At 41.8% G+C, this 17,129-nt stretch overlaps 1 protein-coding gene across 8 annotated transcripts in view; it reads right to left on the bottom strand.

The window, feature by feature from the left end:
• Nucleotides 1–17,129, bottom strand: part of CCDC7 (coiled-coil domain containing 7) — a 347,366-nt gene that overhangs the window by 75,669 nt on the left and 254,568 nt on the right. For all 8 annotated transcript variants that reach the window (XM_075922671.1, XM_075922670.1, XM_075922665.1 and 5 more), the window contains 4 exons: nt 8,530–8,649; nt 6,278–6,403; nt 1,986–2,105; nt 784–909 (listed from right to left, as the gene is read on the bottom strand). In XM_075922671.1, the coding sequence (XP_075778786.1) occupies nt 784–909; nt 1,986–2,105; nt 6,278–6,403; nt 8,530–8,649 (492 nt within the window). The remainder of the gene's footprint in view (nt 1–783; nt 910–1,985; nt 2,106–6,277; nt 6,404–8,529; nt 8,650–17,129) is intronic.

Below are 17,129 nucleotides of genomic sequence, written 5' to 3'. Positions count from 1 at the left end.
TATCTCAGAGAAGCCACAAGAAGACAGTGGTTGGACAATGGCTGTTTTATCACTATGGATTGCAAATAGTGTCATTTACCAATCTCAAACATTTCACTTTGTCATTCATTATGGTTTATGTAATTTCATCATTTAATCTATGACAGAGGACACTCCGCCAGAATGTGGAAGACCCAGGTTCCAATTCCTACAGTACCTGAATTTTAGGAGGAACTTGAACCCAGTACCTTACAAGAGAGTCGCTTATTACTTAGTTATCCAGTATATTTTGGAGTGGGTCTCAATCTCTTGCTGAAGCTGTCCTACTTTGTAAGAAGACCTTAAATAAGCACAGCAGCAGGTACTGGAACCTGTGTCTCCCGGTTTCCTAATCATTGGCCTACAGAATTACTGTCATTCCTTCTCTGGCACAATTAATACATACATATTTTTATAAAGTGAAACAGCTTTCTACCAGCCAGCTTAGGCAACTCCTCACAGTGTGCTGGTTTTTGTAAATCACATTCTTAGGCACCTCATCCTCTCTGTGCATTGTATAAGGAGCCTGGATACCTAACTTAGGACTGTGAATTCCATAAAGTAGCAGAGCACCTAAATGTTAGATGTTGCAATGCTGAGTCTAACTCCCATTTTTTAATCTAGTCCTGAGTATTCATAAGTGAACGTATAAGAATCTGTATTCTTAGTCCAAGTATTGAGTCCACAGAGGATCCTGGAAGAACTGCTCCCCTCATCCCACCATCAACATTCCTGATGACTGCAATTTATTTACTTTGCACTCACCACTCAATTTCTCTTTTCCCATCTGGCCCATTGCAGAAACCTGTGCTTCTTGCAAATCTTTTAGATTTACTTCCAGCTTTGCAAGTAAAATCTCTCTTTTCTTGGTTAGCTCCTCTACTTTGCTCTCTAAAGAGAAAGGAAGGTTTTTGTGGGTTAAATAGAGAAAATATTTTATAGGTATTCTCTGTAAAATGAAATATACAAAATATGGAACACTAAAAGGGGCTTTTGTGTTTCTGCCTTGAGCATTCTTTATTCAGGTAGTGCACAATTGCTACAGACAATTATCTAAACAAAGATTTTATAGAAAATAGAATGAAACCTTAGAAACTTTTATATTCCATTTAGTAAAAAGAGTATCTAGTTTTTATATGTACAAATATATATAGACAAAATAAAAGAAAATCTCCTTCCTTCTTATACTTTAAGTACTGTCTCTTATAGCACTGTACAAAGACAGGGAATGGTCAGATGTAGGCCTAGCATGTATACCTGAACTCTCACAATACTGAAGCAGGATATATCTAGAAATCTAATAATGGCGAACATTTAAAAGAAAACATATTCCCTTTAAAGCACAAACAACTGCAATCCACCTAAGTGACTCTCCTCTGGTGTAGAACACCACTTTGTACATACTCCATTCCATACTACTGCTATGTCTACAATACATGCATCTGACGAAGTGGGTCTTTGCCCACGAAAGCTTATGCTCCTACACTTCAGTTAGTCTATAAGGTGCCACAGGACTCCTCGCCGCTAATACAGAGATTTTTTGGTTTTTTTTTTAAAAGTCTGTTTTTCAAAAAGACCACTCATGTCCACAGTGCAATTGTCTACTTTTGAAAAAAAATTGAAAGATCAGAGGGTTTTTTCTGACATTGGTGAAGACTTTTTCCAAAAGAGCTCTTTTGGAAAAAAGCATGTGTGGATGGGGAAGAGCAAGTTCTTTCCAAAGAAAAGGAAAGAGAAAAAAATCTCAGGTGCCCTGGTGGCCACTCCGTCCATAGTAACCACAGATTTCCTAAGTGCTTTATCAATACAACAAATCTTTATATTAATAATGTGTCTGTCTTGCACTACTTAACCAGGCTAATCTCTTTTTAGAAAGGCTCAAAAAGCCTTTACATGTGAACATAAAACTCAAATTGCAGTTCTGGCAGAGTAAGGAATGCAGGATCAGCACCTACCCCTGTACTTACCAGCCATAATGCTTGGTTGGCTAGACGCTAGAGCCTGTGCTTGTTGTAGATCTTTAAGGTTTGATTCCAGACTTTCAAGCAAAGCCTTTCTCGCTTCTGATAGTTCACGCAGTTTCCTCTCTATGGCAAGAAAATACTTTAAATGTATCAATAGTTAAACTGTATTTAAATATTCTTTAAAATCTGATTTACATGAGATATTTGATTATGTGAGCTGGATTCTCTAGCCATGAGTTTTCAAAGATAACGGCAAATGGCTCTGCAGTTGGTGACTCCTTATGGAATGAAGCTTTCTGCCAAAGAGACCAAGCTCCTGTTGCCTCTTTGTCTTTTAGCATAAATGCTTAATGACCCTCTCTTATTGTCAGTTGAGAGTCTTCCAAAACTGATCAAACTTTCGGATCTCTACCCCTTCCTGCTTTTCCATGTAGGAACTAACAATACGGCCAAGAACGATCTTGAGCAATTCACTGGAGATTATGTAGCACTGGGAAGAAGGATCAAGGAATTTGAAGTGCAGACGGTGTTCTCGTCCATCCTCCCTGTTGAAGGAAAAGGTCCTGGTAGGGATCATTGAATTGTGAAATTAAATGCGTGGTTGCACAGGTGGTGTCGGAGAGAGGGCTTTGAGTTTTTGGACCATGGGACTTTTGTTTCGGGCACAAGGACTGCTAGGAAGAGCTGGGACCCACCTAACAAGAGCATCTTCACGGGCAGGCTTGCAAACCTAGTGAGGAGGGCTTTAAACTAGGTTCGTTGGGGGATGGTGACCTAAGCCCTGAGGTAATTGGGGAAGTGGGATACCGGAAAAAAGGACAAGGAAGAAAGAGCAACAAAGGAGGAACTCTCATTCGAACGGAGAAGGTAGGACACCCAAATAGTTATCTGAAGTGTTCGTACAGGAATGCAAGAAGCCTGTGAAACAAACAGGAATAAAGGAGAGTTGGTGGGATGACTCCCATGACTGGAGCACTGTCATAAAAGGGTATAAACTGTTCAGGGAGAAAAGGCAAGGGAGAAAAGGAGGAGGAATTGCACTGTATATAAGAGAGCAGTATGATAGTTAAGATCTCCAGTATACAGAGGGAGAAAAGCTTGTTGACAGTCTTTGGGTTAAGTTTGAAGGTGGGAGCGACAGAGGTGATGTTGTGGTTAGTGTCTGCTATAGACCACCAGATCAGATGGATGAATGAGACGAGGCTTTCTTCAGACAACTAAGAGAAGCTTCCAGATCACAGGCCCAAGTTCTCATGGGGACTTCAATCACCCTGACATCTTTTGGGAGACAAGTACAACAGTACACAGACAATCCAGGAAGTTTTTGGAGAATGTTGGGGATAATTTCCTGGTACAAATGCTGAAGGAACTGACCAGGGCCATTCACAGCTTCACCTGCTGCTCACAAACATGGAGGGACTAGAAGGGGAAGTAGATGACCATGGCAACCTGGGCTGCAGTGATCATGAGATGGTAGATTTCAGGATCCTAACAAAAGAAAGAAAGGAGAGCAGCAAAATACACACCCTGGACTCCAGAAAAGCACTTTGACTCCCTCAGAGAACTGATGGGCAGGATCCTCTGGAATGTTATCATGAAGGGGAAAGCTATCCTGGAGAGCAGGCAGTTATTTTATAGGAGCCTTACCAGAGGCACAGGAAGAAACCATCCCGACGCCCAGTAAGAAAAGAAAATATGGTTGGCGATCAGGTGAGTAAGGTTGATTCAAGTGAAAGGGTGAAACTAACTTTCGAGAGAAATTTGGGGTGGGGTCCTAAAATTACTTTATCTGTTTGAAATATCATGTGTGGTGGATCTGCCATGAGGGTGACTAGTTTCCCATCTCTTCTGGATGGAGTGATAGCAATAAGGAAGAGTACTTTCACTGAGAGATATAATAGGGAGTACATTGTTAGAGGCTCAAATGGTTTGTTTTTAAGTGTGTACAATAACATATTAGGGCCCCACACAAGGTAGGTTGTTTTAGCAGTGTGAACGAGTTATTTAGTCCATTCAGGAGATATTCAGAGGATGGATGTGCAAATGTGGTGTATCTCTCAATTTTATGATGCCTCATGGACATAGCCACTAATTGTATGGTGATGAAATTACTAGCAAGTCTGTGTTGTTGGAGGTCCAAGATATAATCCAAAACTCTATGTAATGGGACCAAATGAGGCGAGAGGTACTGAGTTATACTTTAGTTGTGGAGGTGGTCCCTTTTCTGATTATATGTCTTACATATACGTGGTTGTATACCTCTTGAAAAGGTCCTGGAATGATTTGAAGTCATCCCTAGTAGTAGGAGGTAGGGGACATTATATTTTCATCTGGGTGAGCATCATGACTTCTTCTCCAGTTGCATCATCTGGTTCATCCATATCTTCTTGTTGTCCCATTTGAGATGGAGATGAAGGTGAAGGAGGTTTGTGGTAGGAAGAGTTGTGGGTTTGGGAGTTGCCTGGGACTGGGTTCTATATTATGCCCAGTGGTCCCAATATGGCCAAGTAGGGTACAGCTGCCCCTGTTTGGGTGGGATTGGTATGGTTTGGGGAGGAGTGATATGGAGTCTGTGGGGTCATGTCTTCCTCCTCTTCATCATCTGAGGGGAATGGCTGTGCTGAACTAGCCGGTGGTGTGATCAGCCCAGGTTCTGGGTGGATTGGCATACCATTGATACTGAATAATGGTGTGCCAGGTACCAAAGTTAATGCTAAATCAGCATGTGCTGTAAGCAGTGGTGGTACCGAGAAGGTTGGTGCCGGGGTGCACGTGATTGTCTGCACTGATGGTATCGAAGGTGCTTGTACTTGCATGCTGGTCCCTCGGAAAGGGCCAGTGCTGACTTCTTCAGTGTCAAAGGTGCCGATCTGGACGACTGCTTTCTTGACTTGTGCACCAGAATTAGGGGCTGCCAATTCTTTTGCCTTTAGCCCTCAGGGCATCTGCGTACTCGATGTTCCCAGTGTCTCTCTGGGTATGTCTACACTACCCTCCTAGTTCGAACTAGGAGGGTAATGTATGCATACCGCACTTGCTAATGAAGCCCGGGATTTGAATTTCCCGGTCTTCATTAGCATAAGCGGGGAGCCGCCATTTTTTAATCCCCGCTGCTTCGAACCCCGTGCAGCACGGCTACACGGGGCTCGAACTAGGTAGTTCGGACTAGGGTGCCTATTCCGAACTACCGGTACACCTCGTTTCACTGGTGGTATCTCCTCTAATTCTACCAAGAAAAGTTTGAAAGAAGCAATTTTCCTTTGCTAGGCACTGGGCCCAGTACCGAGGCTGATTACCTGGTGCATCTGAGTAGGTAGCTCCCTGACACCTCTTAGATGATATAGAGTGGAAAAGGTGTGAAGATTACCTGGAAATGGGCAGGAAACACACTGGGTTCCACAACAGTCATTACTAAAGACACAAGATTCAATTTCACTCAGGTTGTGGGTTTCTATTTGTCAGACAAGCTTGAGCCTCTGATAGGGTATGTCTACATTACATGGCTCCACTGACAGAGCCATGTGGATGAGATTTGTAGACATAGGAAAATGAAGCGGCGGTTTAAATAATCCCCGCTTCATTTACATCAAAATGAAGGATTGTGGGATGAGGTTTACCAGGGCGGTCAACAAAGGAGCTTTTGATGTCGACCGCGGAGTGTCCAGACTAACTTCGCTGTGCAGACAAACAAGGGGCGGACTTGTATTCCTGGTTTCCAGATGTTTAAGGTTAGCCACTCTCAATATTCTGGAAGAGCACAAGGCACTACTGGAGAATCTTAAGTCTGCATTAATGACGTTTAGGGTATTTAATATGTGGCAGTTTATGTAATTTCATCATTTAATCTATGACGGAGGACAGGTACTGGAACCTGTGTCTCTCGGTGTCCTAATCATTGGCCTACAGAATCACTGTCATTCCTTCTCTGGCACAATTAATAGATACATATTTTTATAAAGTGAAACAGCTTTCTACCAGCCAGCTTAGGCAACTCCTCACAGTGTGCTGGCTTTTGTAATTCACATTCTTAGGCACCTCATCCTCTCTGTGCATTGTATAAGGAGCCTTGATACCTAACTTAGGACTGTGAATTCCATAGAGAAACAGGGCACCTAAATGTTAGATGTTGCAATGCTGAGTCTAACTCCCATTTTTTAATCTCGTCCTGAGTATTCATAAGTGAAAGTGTAAGAATTTGTATTCTTAGTCCAAGTATTCAGTCCACAGAGGATACTGCTCCCCTCCTCCCGCCATCAAGATTCCTGATGACTGCAATTTATTTACTTTGCACTCACCACTCAATTTCTCTTTTTCCATCTGGCCCATTGCAGAAACCTGTGCTTCTTGCAAATCTTTTAGATTTACTTCCAGCTTTGCAAGTAAAATCTCTCTTTTCTTGGTTAGCTCCTCTACTTTGCTCTCTAAAGAGAAAGGAAGGTTTTTGTGCATTAAATGGAGAAAATATTTCATAGGTGTTCTCTGTAAAATGAAATATACAAAATATGGAACACTAAAAGGGACTTTTGTGTTTCTGCCATGAGCATTCTTTATTCAGGTAGTGTACAATTGCTACAGGCAATTATCTAAAGAAAGATCTTTTAGACAATAGAATGAAACCTTAGAAACTATTATGTTCCATTTAGTAAAAACAGTATCTAGTTTTTATATGTACAAATATATGTAGACAAAATAAAAGAAAATCTCCTTCCTTCTTATACTTTAAGTACTGTCTCTTATAGCACTGTACAACGACAGAGAATGGTCAAATGTAGGCCTCGTTTGTATATCTGAACTCTCACAATACTGAAGCAGGACATATCTAGAAATCTAATAATGGCAAACATTTAAAAGAAAACATATTCCCTTTAAAGCACAATCAACTGCAACCCCTCTAAGTGACTCTCCTCTGATGTAGAACACCACTTTGTATATACTCCATTCCATACTACGACTATGTATACATTAAAGAGGTGGGGCTTTTTTGGAGAAATGGCCGTTTAAAAAAAAAAAAAAAACCAAAAACCCTTCACTTATGTCGACACTGCAATTGAGTTCTTTTGAAAAAAAATCGAACGAACAGAGGGATTTTTCCGACATTGGAAAACATCTTTCTATGAGGAAGAAGACTTTTTCCAAAAGAGCTCTTTTGGAAAAAGGCGTGTGGGGACGGAGAAATGGGAGTTCTTTCCAAATAAAAGGAAAGAGAAAAAAGCTCAGGTGCCCTGGTGGCCACTCCGTCCATAGTAATCACAGATTAAATGCGAGATAGCATCCATTCAGTGTGGACGCTAACTTTCGAAAAAGCAGATCGCCTTTTCGATGCACTTTGGCAGTGTGGATACTCTCTTTCGTAAGAAGTTTTTTTTGAAGATGTCTCCTGGAAAAGCTTCTTCCGAAAGAAGCCTGCAGTCTAGACGTAGGCTCGGTGTTTTCTTTATCTTACTATTTTACAAGGCATAGCCAGAGGAAGAATTTTAAAAAAGCTAACTTCCACTGAATCAATCTGTTGTTCAAGTTTAGGTTTTGCATGCTTCAATCTTTTCCAGGTGAATGGTTACAAAATTCATCTTAATATGTTATATAAAGAAATAGTAACCCCCCAAAAAAGGATTTGGAAAAGCTAGAAAGATATAAAAATTAAGATTGCATACATGAAATAGATTAAAACAAGGCATGTGACAGGGCGTTGGTCCCACTCTGGTCCATAAAGGGTTAAAACAGCCTGGGTGATGGCTGGGATAGGCACCCCAACAGAAGAGCCCTGAGTCTCAAGGGCTGGATACAGGCAAGTCAGGAGCTGCGTCCAACCCCTGGGCATTAGGTTCCCTATCCCTGACTTAGATTATCAAATTGATCCCTTCTAATCTTGGAATCTATTAATACAATCATTTAATAAGATAAGCAAAAGTTAGACACAAAAAACTAGAACAAACTGGGCATGTTTAAGCTATACAAGTGTTCATAATTCCTTGTGAGTTTACAAATTTGCTATAGCAACATATTGAAATATCAAAATGTGTGTTTTGATTGAGTTTTTTTAATAAGACCAAGTTGCCATCCTATTTCTGCATACTGTTTTTCTGAAGGTAAATTCTTTTAAGCTTGCACAAAGAAAGTAATAAGCTATGGTGCTTTATAACTGGTAGGGGAGGGGAAGATACACCAACAAAGGGGGGCACATGATTCCCCATGACTCCAGCGCATCCACAGCCTGCAACTCCCATGTTCTTCCCCTTCCTTTCCCATCCCATACCAGCAGCTCCTTCTGTGCCATAGTGCTCCTAGCTCCACCCTCCTGCCCTCAGTGCTGTACACAGTGATGCAATAGCTCAGTGGGAGGGGCTGGGAAAGGCTGTCAGGGAGTCTTTGCAATGTGCTTTATCAATACAACAAATCTTTATATTAATAATGTGTCTATCTTGCACTACTTAACCAGGCAAATCTCTTTTTAGAACGGTTCAAAAAGCCTTTACATGTGAACATAAAACTCAAATTGCAGTTCTGGCAGAGTTAGGAATGCAGGATCAGCACCTACCCCTGTACTTACCAGCCATAATGCTTGGTTGGCTAGATGCTAGAGCCTGTGCTTGTTGTAGATCTTCAAGATTTGATTCCAGACTTTCAAGCAAAGCCTTTCTCGCTTCTGATAATTCACGCAGTCTCCTCTCTATGGCAAGAAAATACTTTAAAATCTGATTTACATGAGATATTTGATTACGTGAGCTGGATTCTCTGGCCTGCTATAATTGCTTAGAACTTGTATTTTGCCTCAGCATAGATAATGGATAATTATTTGCTAAAGTGCTCTCTGCTTTGGAAGGTTAGCTATGGTGATAATAGCACTGAGGTCTAGACTTCTGAAAGATTATATGCTCTATTTGTTAGTTGTAACTATGATTTGTCCAAATTTAGTTTCAGGCCTATGGCCTGTCCAGATGACTTTGAGCTGTTTTTGATCTGGGTGTTTGATATCCCATGTACTACACATTGGTCCTGTGATGCCTATGATGTATCAAAGGTACTTCCTGTGGTTTGGATATATTGCAATTTCGAAACATGTACCCTGTAAATCAAGTTAACATTTCAATCTTTAGCCATAAAGGAATGAATTACAGAAGTGAGGGTGAGCATCCTGAACTTGATTTTCTTGATGAAATACTTTAACTTTCTTAGATCTAGAAGGGGTGAAGATTATCAGATTTCTTTGGAGACAATCAATACTGTGAATAGAAAGCTTTCCCTCTATATTTGTAAGGAACTTCGTGTATTGCTCCCAAATCTAGAAAAGACCCTATGTCTTGAAGTCTTATGAGAAGGCCCTTGAAAATGAATGGGGAAAGTGAGTTTGGAAAAGGGATGGAGGTAAATTTGATAACACATCCTTCTTTTACTGTGCTGGGGACTGATTTGTCATATGTAATACCTTCCCAACACAGTGAAAGAGGACAGGCATAATCCACAGGGATGAAATACAGTTAGGACACATCTACACTGCTACACAATTTTGAAATAACCAGTTCTATTCTGAAATAACTTAGCCCACATCTACAGAGCAGGTGATTATTTCGAAATAGTGTCAAAATACTGTCAAGCTCGAGAACTTCTTACTCTGACTCTTGTAACCCTCATTGTATGAGGAATAAGGGAAGTCAGAGGAAGAGGGCTCTATTTCAAAATAAGTGCTGTGTAGATGCTCCCTATTTCAAAATAAGCTATGCAATTGATGTAGTTCAATTTGTGTAGATTATTTCAAGTTAAACCCTTCAGAGTAGACACACCGTTAGGCTGCATCTAAACTGGCATGATTTTGCGCAAATACTTTTAATGAAAAAGTTTTTCAGTTAAAAGTATTTGTGCAACAGAGTGTCTAGACTGGCATGTGCCTTTGTGCAAAAGATTTGTGCCTTTGTGCAAAAGCATCCGTGCCAGTGTAGATGCTGTCTTGCGCAAGAAAGCTCCGATGGCCATTTTAGCCATTGGGCTTTCTTGCGCAAGAAATTAACATTGCTGTCTACACTGGTCCTCTTGTGCAAGAATACTTGCGCAAGAGGGCTTATCCCTGAGTGGGAGCATCAGAGAATCTGCGCAAGAATCACTGATTTTGTACATTACGAAGTCATGTAGACTTGCCAGTGTAGACAGTTGGCAAGATTTTGCGCAAAAGTGGTTGCTTTTGCACAAAATCATGCCAGTCTAGATGCAGCCTTAGTGTGCTCTCCTTGATCAAAAAGTTAAAATGACTGTTTAGAGGTTGCATATGTGTGGTGAGAAGGTCTTGCCATTGATGAAGACAGCTGGCAACATCAAGGAAGACTTGACTTCTCTTGGAAGCATACTATGGCCCCTGTTGGAAAGAAGGCCTAGAGTAAGATTGAGACCTAAACTGTTCCCTTTGTGTACGTATGGCAGTCCTTCAGAAAGCACATAGTGGCATCTGTTTTGGTAGAAAACAATTTAGACCCCTTAAGTGTAAATCTGTTGTGTTCTGCAGTTCCTTTAGAATACCAAAAGTCTGCCGCCAGGAAATGTGCCTCATGGCCATAGTAGTTGCTATGGGATATGAAGCAATATTAGTGGTGCCTAGTGATGCCTAACAAGATGTTTGAACTGTAGAGTGTCCCTCAGAAACGAAAGCTAAAAACTGTTTTTTATCAATTTTGACAATTTGGCAGCAAATTTTGAAATTTCAGAAAAAATAATAAAATTATATTTTGACAAGAAAAGCTTGGTAATTAGCAACTGTCATGTGAAGAGTGGCAGTGAAATAAACATTTTGGCTGTATATACATTAAGTCTCTTAAATTTCTGATTATTGGGAATCATTTGAGGGCAGAACTGGATTGTTCATTAGAAGCTCTAACCACCTAGGAATCAGGAATAGGATGGGTAAAGAAATAGTCAAAATCTTGTCGAAGGTCTTGATCTTGACTTCCCACTCACTTAGCTGTAAAAGGTATAGAGGTTGGGGTCTACCAGAGGGGTTTTGTTGATTCAGTAAGCTTTCATTGGTACGAAGGATAGGAGCTGGGGTACATCCTGGAATGAATATGCTGAACTGGCTGAACAGAGGAGGAATGACCAATCCAGAATAGGTGAAGATACTAATCTTGACAGCCCTGAAGGGTCTGGAGCAGAGAGTGCTGCCTCGGAAGAACTGGTGAGCATCTGAATTTATCAAGTCTCATACCTTTATCAGAAAACTTAACACAAAACTTTCTGGGAAACATCTGACACCTTTCACACCTATCAGAAACAGAATGTGTGGAGAGCTTTAATAAGGCTGACATTGAAGATAAAGTGTGACATTTATCACCAGACTCATGGTTAGTATCAGAAGCAGTTGGAGGAGCACTCCTGGTTGACTCTAAATCCTCTGCCTTATAGTTGGGGTTAAACTCTAACTAAGGGCAAATCACATTCTTCATGAGGTGAACTTTAAGATGAAAATTCCTCTGCTTGTAGCCCTGATGGGGAAGGAAGTACAAATGGAGTATTTGGTCCTCATGTGGTCTTCAACAAGTAGATCTTCTGCCTTCTTGTAACCAAGGTAACAGACCTGTACGTAGCATGCTGTTTAAAACTTTGGATTATTTTCTTAATAAAATCCTCAGGGAACTACTACACTATTACTGAATATGACTACCTGTAACTATTAGATAAACAAAGTGAATGAGGTAACATTTTTTATTGAACCAGTTTCTGAGGTTGACAGAGACAAGCTTTTGAGATTACACAGAGGAATTCTGCGCTGGGAAACTTATTGATAGTGTCACAGCTAAGTACATGATGGAACAGATTGTTTAGAATAAGCGGTTAATATTTGAAGGAACCATTCAAAGTTCAGTGGCCCATTAACTTTGTTCCAGTCATAGGAAAGACAGGGTGAAGTAGAGTTGCTGGGGAGGGATGTTAGTGGAAAGACAGACAGACAGACAGACTGACTGACTGACTACATTTATAATACATTTACCAGTGCTATTATCTGGTTGGCCAGCTTCAACAGTCCACCTACATTGCGGACATTAAGTTTACTTGGCTCCCTACTTCCCTGTATTAAGGATGGCAGGAGAAGGATTAGACTGGGGCTGTGGAAATCATTTTTTTAATTCCCCATTTATTTTCTTCCCATTTCAATTTTTTCTGCATTGAAAACTGAAATCTGTCAGCTTGCTGACATTTCTTGTGGAAAATTTTGATTTTTGCAGAAAGGGCATTTTTTTGGTAGAAAATCCCTCCATTGCAAAATTTTTGACTAGCACCACCTGTGACTTGAGTGTCTGGCATACCAAGAGCTGAATCCACTTCAGGACCTTGGATTCTACATTTCTGTGTGACCAATATTAGAAGACAAGTCAGGAAGAGATCTTTCAATAATCGATCAGCATGTGAATTTTTTGCTTCTGTCTGCTGATCTAAGTGGCCTGTCAGATACAGGGGGTCAGACTTGATGATCTGATGGTTACTGTTGGCCTTAAATTCTATTAAATTTAAACTATAGTTTTGTCCAGGGTTTGATTATGGCCAGGCAGGTGGCCAGCAAGCATTACTAACATCTTACAAGTCTCAGAGGGGTAGTTGTATTAGTCTGTAGCTTCAAAAACAACAAGGAATCCTGTGGCACTTTAAAGACTAACAGATTTATTTGGGAATAAGCTTTCATAGGTAAAAAATACTTTGTCAGATGCATCAATGTTACTTTCATTCTATCTATCCTACACTCTGCATTTATTATGCCAGTTTGTATCTAGCCTTAATTTAGGCACTGAAAAAGCAAAGCACTTGAGCACATCCTTATCTTTAAGCACAAACTGATATGCGTCAACAAAAATATTCATATGCTTTGCACATACTTATACAGCTTGCTGAATCTGGGCCTTGGGGAGTAAGCTCTCTATAAAGGGACTCTTTTTGGATTTGTTGTAGAACAGCCAGTACAAAGGTGATCCAGGATGATGGGGACCCTGTCATATGACATGGTCATCCCAAAGTACTCCTGCTGGCTGAGTCTGGCACTAGTGATGTTTCCTCTCCCAGTTTCCTTCCCTTATCTGGGTCTCTTCGGCTGTCCACAAACTGGTTTTTACTGGAAAATGTTCTATCCTTCCTGCCAACTCACAAACAAACTTAACTCCTTCGGGTATGTCTACACTTGCACCCTAGTTTGAACTAGCGATGCAAATATAAGCATTTGAAATAGTCAATGAAGAGGGGATTTAAATATCCCATGCTTCATTAGCATGATCTTGCTGGCACGTTACTCCAATCAACAGCTGTTTCGAAAGTGAAAGTGCATGCCGGGATGTGTTAGTTCGAACCAAACCCCTTGGTTCGAACTAACCTACTCCTCATTTTTTGATGAGTACTTTCATGATGAGGGTCTGAATGTCACATGTGGCTAGAGACTCAAAGGGTGAGTATGTGAGAGTGTCCAAAATTAATTCAAGATCCCACAGAGCAGGTGGTTTCCTGTATGGAGGGTGTAAGTTCATTAAACCCTTCAGGAAATGTTTAGTCATTGGGTGAGACATAATTGAAAAGCCTTCAATTGATTGTCTGAATGCAGAAATTGCCGAGAGATGGACCTTAATAGATGAAAGGCCTAGTTTAGAATGGTGTAGGTGGAGGACGTAATCAAGAATGTGATGAATTGGAGTGGAGATCGCATCGAAATCATTGGCTATGCACCACGAATGGAACCGATGCCACTTATAAAGTCTTTCGTGTGGAGTCACATCTGCTGTGAAGTAATATTTGTTTCACCTCTTGTGAACAAAGTACTTCTGTACTATGGAACCAACTAGGAGCCATGCTGTGAGGTGCATTCGGTTGATTTGTGGTTGTGGCATGAACATCCCTGGCTGCATGAGCGAATCCGGTCGTTTGGGTAATGGATATGGTGGTTGGCGAGACATTTGCAGTAGAAGAGGGATCCAGGTCTGTCTTGGCCAGAATGGAGCTATTAGTATCACGATGGCCTTGTCGTCGATTATCTTCTCCAGCACTCTTGGGAGAAGTGGGACAGGAGAAAAAGCGTAGAGAAGATGATGAATTCAGCTTATCAGGAACGCATCTCCCAGAGACTTGGGGCCCAGACTGGCTCTGGAACAGTATTTGGGACATTTTGCATTGAGATGTGTGGCAAACAAGTCTATAGTGGGGTGTCCCCAGCACTGGAATATCGAGTGGAATCACTTCCGGATTGAGTTCTCACTCGTGTTGAGGAAAGAGGTGTCTGCTCAACGCATCTGCAATGAAATTGTCCTTGCTGGGTAGGTGTGTTGCCATCATAGTAATTTTGTGACTGATACACCAATTCCATAGCTTCTGCACAGAGGGATCTGGATCCTCCTTGTTGTTGATGTAATACACCATAGTGGTGTTGTCGGAGAAGACCTGAACCATCTGACCACAGTTCCTGGGAAGGAATGTCTTGCATGCATTGAATACCGTCCTGAGTTCCATAAAATTGATGTGTTGCAGGACTTCATGAGCATTCCATTGGCCTTGAGTGAATTCGCCCTCGCAGTGGGCTCCTCATCCTAGGAGAGAGGTGTCCGAAGTAACTTGGACAGTGGGATGTAGACGGTGGAAAGGAACCACGGAGAGCATGTTGGTCGGAGAAGTCCACCACATGAGGGATCGTTTCACTGTTGATGGCAATATTACTAGCCTGTGTAGGCGCAATTGCCCAGGTGATATATGGACGCCAGCCAATGTTGCAGGCACCTGAAGCGTAGTCTGGCATGCTGTACCACATATGTCGTGGCAGACATGTGCCCCAAGAGTTGGAGATAAGTAAGTATTGACACTCTTGGGCTGAGGGACAGTGTCTGTGTGAGGCTCTGTATTATGTGGAACCTCTCTGTAGGAAGATAGGCCTTGGCCGCTGTAGAATCTAAAAGTGCCCCAATGAACACGAGGGATCTTTGTGGTACGAGCAAGGACTTCAGGACGTTCAACACAAGTCCCAGATCCATGAATAAGTCTATTGTGACCTGAGTGGCTGACAGTGAACTTTCGAATGATCAGGCAATTGTCTAGATATGGGAAGATCATGATACCTTGACGAAGAATATACGCTGCCACCACCGCGAGGGTCTTTGAGAAAACTCGATGCGGAGGAGAGGCTGAACGGAAGGACTTTGTATTGAAAGTGCTGTGTGCTTACAACGAACCTCAGAAAATGTCTGTGCTGGGTGTATCGTCACATGGAAATACGCATCTTGCAGATTGAGGGACGTGAACCAATCAAAGCTGGGAATATAGAAGTTAGAGTTACCATGCTGAATCTCTGCTTCCTGAAATACCGATTGAGATTGCTAAGGTCCAGATGGGTCTCCATCCTCCCAATTTCTTCTTGGTGAGAAAATAGCAGGAGTAAAATTCCTTGCCCCAAAATTGATCAGGTACTGCCTCCACCACACTCATCTCTATGGCTATGTCTACTCTACAAACTTTAATAGCAGCTATACATGCAAACCGCTATTTTGAATTTAATTAGGATCCGAAATCTAAAATAAAAATGGAGTGCTTAATTCAAACTAGGTAAACCTCATTCAACGAGGAGTAACGCTTAGTTCGAATTAAGGGCTGTGTAGCCACTTAATTTGAACTAGCTGGAGGCTAGCCCTTCCCAGGTTGCCCTGGTGGCCACTCTAGGCCAAACCAGGAAAACTCTTCTGTCCCCCTCCCAGCCCCGGAGCCCTTAAAGGGGCACAATCTGCCCACGGTGCCTGTGCAAGTTGCAAGCCTGCCAGCATCCAGCCAGCAGACCCTGCACCTGGCACAGGATGAGCCATCCACCCGCTGCCACCCAGCCCTCCACCTCTTTCCAGGACAAGGCTGGCGGCAAGCTGGGAGGTGCTGGAGGATCAGGGCCATGCCCTCTGAGGTCCCTTGGTGGTACAGCTGCCCCCGGTGGACACTCTGCAGGATAGCTCTCCCCTGTGGGCTTGCTGCCCCTAGTGGCCACTCTCATAACACATCCCTCCAAACAGCAGCTCTTCCTTTTGCATATTATGGAAAACAGTCCCATTCCTGGCACTTCCAGATTTCTTGATACAACCAAATCCTGACTTTACTTTAAGTTAGGAGAAAAGGAAGCTGCAAACCAAATGTGGTGGTTCTAGCTCTTACCATTTAGGAGAAGTTCTTGAACAAATGGATTTGCGGACAGACAGAAACACTCCCACACCTCTAATATATATCTATATCTATCTATATATATATATATAATGGTTCTTCTCACAGAAAATATGCAACGGATCATCTAAATATTCCACAAATAGGCAAGTTGTGAGTAGCCTATTATGCTTAAAATCATTTCCATGTCAGACCTCGTTTTCACAAACTTAAAGCTTTCCAAACTGGTCATCACTAGGCCTGAAATTTTATCTCTACTCAAAGATGTATTTTTTGAAAAGTTTGAGTAAAAAACCTAGGTAATGATTAGATCTGGTTCTAGGCAGCCAGAATCCTTGCAGGAGATAAACATTTAATAGGGCAGGGAAACCTACATATCTGTGTGCATGGGTGCCAACAGACTTGCCAGGTCCCTGGGCAAGGTGGGTGGCAGATCTGTGCTCACATATGGGGCAAGGACTTAGGCAAAAGGGGCAGGGCTGGACAAGCAGCCCTCAGCCTTGTCTGGAGAGTGCCACACTGTGCCCCCGCCCCCATGCCCTAGCCATTCCTGAGAGCTGCCTAGAGAGCACCAGGTAGCGATTTAAAGAATCAAGGGCCCTGGCTCCTTCCACACCTGTAGTAGCAACAGCGGCAGCCCTAAGCCCTTTTGAATCACTACACCCTGGAGTAACTGCCTCTCTTGATCCCTGAATGTTGGCCTCTCTGTGTGAGGCTGAATTTTTTTTAAACCCTGATTGTGAAATAAGTTCTTTTCTCATCCGCTGCTCTTTGAAGGATACATTTTCTTTTTTAATATAACAAAAAAATCATTTGTACAGATGAACTAGGAAAGTTTTGTTAGAATTTTGGTGATCAAAAATCATATTCTGATTTTATTATACAAAATTTCAATGAACTCAGAATTTTACATTAATATATTCTTTCACTATTAAATTTGCATTTACCAACAGTTCTACTGGGTTCTACTAAGGGTATGTCTAGACTACATGCCTCTGCCGACAG

Source organism: Pelodiscus sinensis, chromosome 2 (genome assembly GCF_049634645.1).
Source record: "Pelodiscus sinensis isolate JC-2024 chromosome 2, ASM4963464v1, whole genome shotgun sequence".
NCBI classification, from domain to species: domain Eukaryota; kingdom Metazoa; phylum Chordata; order Testudines; family Trionychidae; genus Pelodiscus; species Pelodiscus sinensis.
This window is presented reverse-complemented; position numbering and strand designations above follow the sequence as displayed.